The sequence below is a fragment of the Parasteatoda tepidariorum genome, chromosome 5, assembly GCF_043381705.1.
Source record: "Parasteatoda tepidariorum isolate YZ-2023 chromosome 5, CAS_Ptep_4.0, whole genome shotgun sequence".
Taxonomy (NCBI): Eukaryota; Metazoa; Arthropoda; class Arachnida; order Araneae; family Theridiidae; genus Parasteatoda; species Parasteatoda tepidariorum.
The window spans coordinates 80248570-80257546 of NC_092208.1; the positions used below are offsets into that span (position 1 = coordinate 80248570).

The following is an 8977-nucleotide window of genomic DNA, read 5'->3' on the forward strand; positions in this document are numbered from 1 at the left end:
GAAATAAAAGAGTGAGTTGATTCTTAAGAAATTACCCAATAATTTCTTTCAACATAGCATTTAAATTTATCTAAAAAAGGCTTTACAATTTGTGAGCAAATTTCTACAAGAGGAGGGAAAAATCGCTTTGCTTCTAAGGTTTCTGTAATTGGATTTATCTCTTATCGGAATAGATAACATCAGATATTGAATATATGTTTGTATTTTAATGGGAAAAAAAAGGGGGTCATGTTTCGATTACGTGAAGTTACTCGAAAAGTACCATGTTTCTTCTCGTGAATTGACTGTTTCATGTTAGAGGAAATGAAGAATGTTTGTTGGAAAAGTATTAACAAAGTAATTATTAATGTTATGTGTCTCGTTTTGGGTTCAAGTTTTTCTGAATCTGCATTTACATTTGAAGATTGCTGTAAGTGTTTTATTATGAATTAAAAAAATTCCTATATAATTATGATTAAAATGCTATGCCTTTGCTGTTTGCACAAGTTTAATTGAAATTAATGCAAAATGACCATAAATGAAAGAGTAATTTTGAAATTCAACAACTATTGGTCACTCAACTTCTTTTATTATTTGGAATGAAAGAACCCGTAAGTATAATAATATTGGATCGTGCGTTTTTTCAAGCTTAGGCGTAAAAATTAGTCGGAAGTACTCGTAGTAATCCGGAAGTCTTACGGCGAACTTTAATTCCGAGCGCTATCTGCGCTTAGCTTCACACGGTCAACCATCAATATTTGCCACGAACTTATTAAGGGTTAAAAATACGAAAGAACTATGATAAATAAATACGAATACGAAAGAACTATGATAAATACGGTGAATTATTAACTAAAATACGAACTATGGTAAATTATACATTTAATGTTAGAGAACAATTAGTCTCTTTTTGAACTTATTGCTTTTAAAAACCTATGGTGCATCTTTCACAAGATCAAAGCATATTTCATCAAATAAATAAACAAATGACAAGAAATTAATAATAACTGAAATTAGCAATAATGAAAAGCGTTATTGAGTCCGAAATTTAATTTTAAAAGCTTGTGTGAAATACATACGTTAAATAAAGTTTTTTATACAATAAATGTATTATTAAACTATTATTTTTTATGTGAGATTTATGTTTTCGATGTATATTTCAAGGAGACGCAATTTCGCAAATTGTGTTCTGGTTGTCAAATAAAAATTTCATTCGGGCAGATTAGATTCTCTTAATAAAATCTGTTTTTTATAAAATTTACTGTTTAAATAAAATCAGAATAGTTTTTTCTCAAACTGAGCTGATCTCTTAAAAAAACTTTTTTTTATTATTATCTTAATACAATGTAAAACTTACACGTTTTTGTGAATTATTTTTATTTTATTTTTAATTATTTATATATTTTTACCAAAATTTCAACTCGGAGAAATCTTTTTCACAAATCAAATATTTCAAATTGTATGCGAATTGTAAGTACATAGCAGCAACTGGAAAAAAATAAATAATCAAGAACAAAATATGATTTAATTATTTCTTTAATTTTTTCTTATTTTTTTATTTTTTGTGCATTTCTCAGGTTAAAGTGAAATTTTTCAAAGAAATTAAAGTAATTATCTCTTGATAGAAAAATTTAAAGAAAATTACATCTTTAATGGAGTTATTCTTTTAAATTGTCAATCGATTTCAAGATAAGAAAAATAGATTCTGGGATCCCTATCTATTAAAGAAGAAGAAAAAAAGATTGCACGTTATCAAAACAGTGTCGTGCATTTTTTATCAAGTAAATATTTGGATTGAGAATTAGATATGATTTTCTAACAAATTTAATGAATACAGTGTTGAACATATTTATGATTTTTAATAAAGTAAATATTTGAATCGAGAATTAAGATACAATTTTTAAACAATGAACATGAAGAAAATCTAGGTCACTACATTTACATTTAAGATTATTTTGTGGAAATAATAGATTTTTGCAAAGGAATAATTTTCGCATACATTAATCTAAACATGAATTTAAATAACGCAATGTAACGCGCTTTATAAAAATATTAATGAATGGGATATCTGCAAGTGACGTAATGGGCGTATCTCGATCGTGATTGGTTGTTGAAACGTGGGATTTGTTTACGTTAGCAACTGTGCTTTCCATACTATTTCGTGTAAGCCGAGCCTCTCAAGTATCGATTCTTTTAAATGACGCATTCTATATTCCCGCACGATGATTCTTTCACAAAGATTTCAATTCTTTCACTATATATTTCTTACTTAACACAAAAAACGTACATGAAGCTGTGTAGAACATAAACAAATTAATTATGCATCGAAGTTGCCAGGTACACGAAACAAAAATATATCATGGTTACACAATAAAATACGTAAACAAATACTAAATCCAATTTAAGTAAAAGACGTCGACAACAAATTCGATGTGCGACACGGGGCTGAATTTAATTAACTTCCCGATAATTAACATTCTAAATTATGCGAAGAAACTTAAGTTATTAACGCCATTTTGTTTATAAGAGGTCAGCTGACGTCATGCGTGGGTATCTGTGATCTTCTTCTTAAAGTGTAAGTACCCAGTTCCTACAAAGGCTTCTAAAATAATAATGTGAGCTCCATCTTATGTTTTATTTTCTGTTTAAGTCCTCGTTTATAATAAAGTTGACTCATGATTGCTACTGAAACTCTTTTCCAAACAGTTTTCAGTTTTTGAAAAAATATTGTGTAACTATAGATGATTGTTTCCCCACAATAATAGTGGAGGCTTTCAAAAATTATATTTCGCACAAAATATTACAGATTTGTATTGTGTTTGCAAAAATAGAAAATAACTATAACTTTAAGAAAATAAATTATTTATATTTTTGTTAAATGAAATAATGTGTTTGGGAGGGAGGTGATGCCCAATCTTGTTGTCTACAAATATATATACACAGTTTTTAACTATCTGAAGGTTCCTCTCAAGTGCGCAGGTGCAATAGAGATGAGGCGGGCTCGTTTACTGAAAAAAGGTCTCGAGCAAGGTCGGATTCATAATAAAATTTTCATGAACTCTTTTACAGCCTTTAAACAAACGTTTAGTTCCGTTATTAAGTATAAAAAAATGTAAAATTCATAAGGTATAAAAATTCTTCTCTTTTTCGGGCTTTTGCTTTGTGTGACTAGCACTAATACTTTACATAACTTTAATTTATCTAAATATTTTGATTTTCTTTACGAGATGGCAGAGTGATGAGATCGCAAAAATTGGGTCTTTATTTGACGTATATCTCATGCTTAAGCAACACTTCCTAGAAGAGAAGGACTTATCACGAATCAATTTAGTAGTCCGACGTGACGAACATAAACTGCGCAGTAAATGTAAATAAGAAAAATGTTGCTACGTTTGGACTACTAAGCTGCGCAATGGGGGTTGATACAAAAAATGTCATTACGTTTGAACTACTAAAGGATCGAATTTCTTGTTAATGGTAATCAGTGTTGGGATCTTCTCTCTTCTAGAAGTATTGACTCGTGTAGTAAATGGTGACTGATGCAAGTTAAATCTGTCGAGTCTCAAAAGTCCTCCATGTTCCCATAACAAATTAAAACCTCTGGGGGTACTGAATTGGAGATCGATCGTTCTCTGATCCAGGTCAAAATTACGATCTGTGGATGAATGAATGGGACCGCCCTATAAACCGGCGTGGCAGAAGTCGAATTCCTGTCCATAGATGGCGTCACAGGAAAACATGAACAATCGCACCCCTCTCCCTTAACAGGCATACGAAAGCAAGCAAGCAAAAACTATTAAATTTTTTTTAAAAATCGCCAATTTGGCGACATTTTTCCACCTAGAAGAAAATTATTAAAATTACTTTTTCTCAGTTTTGGTAAATTTTTATGAGCCCTGATAATGTGGCACTAGAGTAAGTTTTTAAATGTTAAAAAATCAGATCGTAAACGCTTTTCATTTCCACAAAACTGTAGCTTTTCTCCATATTGATATTTTGAGCCATTTCCAGAATAAGCATAGATAGGGCTAGCTTTAGGTAGGCTAAACTTGCCCAAACAGTCATGAGTAACTGTTGCAAATTTACAGCAGTTATAAAAATAGCATATTATTCGCAATAAAGCATTTCATAAGACAACGAAATTTCCATGAAAACAACCTTTAAATAATTCTACGTATATCGGGCTCGGACATCCGGAAGCGAGCCTGAGCTCATCTCTATTGCCCAGCTCCTTATTTAGTGGCACAGGAAGAAAAAAAAAACTGCTTTTACAGAACGCTTATTAGTTATAAGGATATAGAGAAGCAATTTTTAGAAAAGTGACCGTATTTCTTTCTTGTTTATTTATAGCTGATAATGCAACTGCCATATTCCAAGTAAATAACTTTACTGTCGAACCAGATCCCATAGACCTAACGAACAACGTGAGCATAACTGCTAACATAGAGCTACTAAAGAGCATCACAAGCAACTTTGTTTTAGATACAAGGTATTTTAGACTGACAAGAGTTTTCGGTTACAGCTTGGACATTCCCATTCCTTGCATCGCATCAAAATATGGATCATGGTAAGATCACATTTTTTTTCAAGTATTGATTGTATTAGAAAATAGTTCAATTGCTAAACGATCCAAATTACATAAAAATCGACTGTAAGTGTACCAATACTTAATTGAAGAACTTAGAGGAATAATATAGGCCGGGATAGCCTGGTCAGTAGGGCGCTGCCCTTATGAAAATTTAAGGTATATTTAAGGTTGATTTGAGGTATTTTTGAGGTNCAGTCGAGTCGCAAAAGTCCTCCATGTTATCATAACAAATCAATACCTCTGGGGGTACGGGATTGGAGATCGATCGTTCTCTGATTCAGGTCAAAATAACGATCAGTGGATGAATGAATGGATTCGTCCTATAAACGGGTGTGATGTATGGTGTGGCAGAAGTCGAATTCTCGGCCATAGATGGCGCCACTGGAAAACAGGAACAATCGCACCGCCTCTGCCTAAACAGGCATACCTCAGCAACAACAACAACAGAGGAATATTATGTTAACAGGGCTTTTCAAAGCTCTTAACTTAGATTCAAAATAACACAGACCAAATTGAATATATCCCAACCAAATACTTAGACCAATCTTCCCTGCTTCACTGTTTTTCTTTTCTTTTGAAGCTCTGTCGCCAAGGAAATTAAAAAAGCCACATTTTAAGTGCCTTGCACTAGAAGCGAATTTCTGATTTTAAACTATCTATGTGCCATTTTGCCGTGAAGAATTATTTGGGCCTTAGTACGGACAAGTAAATGAAATATTTTAAATGTTATTTAACTTTTTTTTGAAATCGCGCCAAATTCGGAAACATTTTTCCACCTAGATAAAAATTATCAAAAACAATGCCTTATTCTCATTTTTTTTTAAATTATCTTATGAGCAGAGATAATTCAGTAATGAAGTAAGTTTTTAAATATTAAAAAAATTAGACCACTAACGCTTTTCATTTTCTCAAAACTGTGACTTTTCTCCTTATTAACGATTTGTGCCATTTTCAGAATAAATATAAGGGGTGCTAGCTAATGATAGGCTAAACTTGACCTAACTGTCATGAGTAACTGTTGCAAACTCATAGCAGTTATGAAAACAGCATGCTATCCGCAAAAACGCATCATTTTATATAACGACGGAGCGTTCTAAAAACGGAGAAAATTAAATTCATAATGTATAGAAACATCAAGAAGCTACTTATAAAATGTGTTTTACCGTTAAAAATGACCTTATCTAAATCAAGACTAGATTAATGAAAATAATCTCTTTTTCTTATAGCAGATCTTCAAGCCATAAAACCTTTTTAGGCATTCAAAATGAATTCATCAATAATATAATCATTAAGTAATGCAAGAGCCTTTTATTGAGTTTTTGTTTCATTTTACGACAGGAATAAAGACTATTTATTTAAAAGTTGAAATAAATTTCAGTTTGAAGTTGGTTAATGAAGGTTTCAGGTTTTCCATATGCTAAACTAAAGCACTCAGTCAATTTCCTTAACCCTAAACAACATTTTATTTAATAAACATTTATTAGAATACTCCAAATTTTCCGAAAATATTTTTGTCTTTAAAAAATATCTCGTTAAAAAATATAAAAAATTTCGATGAATTCAAAAAAAAAAAAAAAAAAACAAGTATTCCCACAACAGCCATTTGAGGGCTAGGGGGGTTAAGGAAATTCAAGCTCCACAATTACGTGACCAAAGGCAGGACGATCAGTATTAAGCATCGACCGCATTTACATTCCGTACAAGTTGGTATGCATTGAATTAAAGCTGAGTAAAGAAAACATAACAATTGAGTAGTAGTTTTTATTTGTGTCGCACTAGAGCTGAACAATGGGCTATTGGCGACGGTCTGGGAAACATCTCTGAGGATGATCCGAAGACATGGTATGGCATCCCTTCTTCGGTAGCCCGACGACCTGTGTGCGAAGTCGAGCACTTTACGGTAGAACAGTTTAGCGAGGACCCATACCGCACACCCTCGGTCCCTTCGTAGACTTTTCCGAGTGGTCACCCACCTGCACACTGACAGCACCCAGTGATGCTTGACTTCGGTGTTCTACTGGGAACCGTGTCTTAACGTTCAGTCGACTGTGGGACCATAACAAATGAAGTGAACTAATGAAAAATTAGATGACAACGCAAAATTTAATTATCACCAGTTCATTGCGTACGAAGAACTTTAAAATAACTGCCTCCTAGAAAAATAATTGCGGTTTTTAAAATATCAACATTTGAAATACCCTACTTATTTTCATCCTAAAGAATAATAGCTATTTCGGATTTACAAGGCTTTGCTCTCATCTGGTAACGAAACGATTTTATTTCCTCTCAGGTCACAGATCACAAATTTATGTAAGTAAAGCAGAATGTCTATCGTTTCAAATGATGATGAAGCCTTCGAAAAATAACCCTAATGAACGGAATGAACCCGCGAAAGAAAAATCCTATTACATAAACCTTTCGTAAGGCGTTGGCAACTCCAAGGTTTTACTGTAAAGGCTTGATGAAAGTACAGTAGGGAACCGATTATCCGGGACGATCGGGGCCATCGCTATTCCGCATAACTGATTTTTCCGGTTTTCTGAATCGCTACAAAAAGCCGTTTTTTTTTGTTGTTAAACCAAACTAAAAAAATATATATTTGGAAATAATCTTAAAAAGAAGAAAAAACGAAGTAATACACTAATGATTATTTCCAAAATGATAGTAAGGTAAACATCTTTCCTAAAAGAAAGAAAAATCCTAAAATCTTATGAGGAAAAAAAAAAATTTTTTTTTTATCGAATTATCGAATTTCGTTCCGGTTTTCTGATTTCCGGATAACGGGTTCTGTACTGTACCAAATGGAATTATATTATAGCATACTTCGGTCTTTTACCATGCCAATTTGGTAAAACCGAGGATTTTCTAAACTACGGACTTTTACAGTAACACATATATACGAAGATACGGCAGACCTAACTCTCTGCTTTAAGACTTCCACCCAACACCAGTTCGCGCACTTTATTCCAAAGAAAGAATTTTCCATAAAATTTGATAAATATTTTATAACAAGCCGTGGTGGCTCAGAGGATGGAGCATTGGCCTCGCAATGAGTTGAACCAGGTTCGAATCCCGGCAATGGCTGGTTGATTCGAATTCCGCACCTGGATTGCACCAACCACAGTACTAACGTAAAATACCCTCAGTAGTAGACGGATCACGAGTCCCCTTGCCGTCAGGTTGACCGTGAGAGGTTATCGTGGTTTTCCTCTCAATGTAATGCAAATGCGGGTTAGTTCCATCAAAAAGTCCTCCACGAAGGCAACTTTCTCCCAATACTTCATCCAGGAGTTCCTTTGTCTTTTGGACTGGGTTCAAAATTACAAGGATACGAAATTGAACTTCGATAGACGTAAACTCAAAATTGGGTCGGCTTTTCAACGACGGTTATAAAATAGAATATTTTCAGTCGAAAACCACACATCGTGGCTATTTATTGTCTTTGACCTGAAATAAAGTATTCTTCAAGGTTAATTATATTCGGGCAATAGTGCTTTTCATTTTTTACGTTTTAGTACCCTTTCATCTTGCATGTATTTTAATAATAATGTTTTTCTTTCATACATTTTAGAATTCCTGAATCATTTTGACTAATAGTACTTTTCCTCTCCTTTACATTTTAGCACTCTTCCAGCTTGCATGTATTTGGAGAGTTTTCAAAGGAATGTCTGTCCATTTTTTCCAAATGAAATTGAATGTAAATGTCCGGTAGAGGAAGGTTTTTATGGTGGCGAAAACGTACAAATTAGAATTGCTTACATACCACTCATTGGAAGATTTTTTGTAAAAGTAAGTAACAAAATTATACAAATATTGAGCCATTGCACGTTGATATTTCCTCGGTCATCTCAACTCAGCAGTCTGAATTTTAATGTTTAGTAAACCACACTATTTTATGATCATCACCGATTATGACATGGTTGTTGTTGTAGTTCATTTTCGTCACACTAGAGCTGCACTATGGGCTATTGGCGAAGGTTTGGGAAACATCCCTGAGGATGATCCGAAAACATGCCATGTCTTTTTTGATCCTCTGCAGAGGGGATGGCAGCCCTCTTTCTTTTTCTTTCAAATATGTACTTATCTGCAGATATATATGTTACCGGCAAAGTATGAAATCCGGCATTGTATAGAATACCTAAAATTAACCGGCAAAGCATGAAATGATTTATATTTCACACATTGCCTAGGCATTATATATAATGTCAAATGTTATTTAGGCAAAGTATGAAATAAACGTCCTGATGAGGTTATTATGTAAATGATGTGCTTGTTACTGTGAATGACCGAAAACGGAGGCTGTTGACTTTCACCGGTGAATGTTGACAATCACATAGTCGCTTTGGTGAATGTCCGAAATATTTATTACATCCGATTTGATATTAATTTATTCGTGGATATAATTACATT

At 33.2% G+C, this 8977-nt stretch overlaps 1 protein-coding gene across 1 annotated transcript in view; it reads left to right on the forward strand.

Moving 5' to 3' along the window:
- Positions 1 to 8977, forward strand: part of LOC107452786 (uncharacterized) — a 17211-nt gene continuing 8234 nt past the window's right edge. Inside the window, exons 1-3 of the mRNA XM_016069365.3 lie at positions 1 to 409; positions 4330 to 4546; positions 8191 to 8356. Of these exons, the coding sequence (XP_015924851.2) occupies positions 292 to 409; positions 4330 to 4546; positions 8191 to 8356 (501 nt within the window). The 5' untranslated portion in view covers positions 1 to 291. The remainder of the gene's footprint in view (positions 410 to 4329; positions 4547 to 8190; positions 8357 to 8977) is intronic.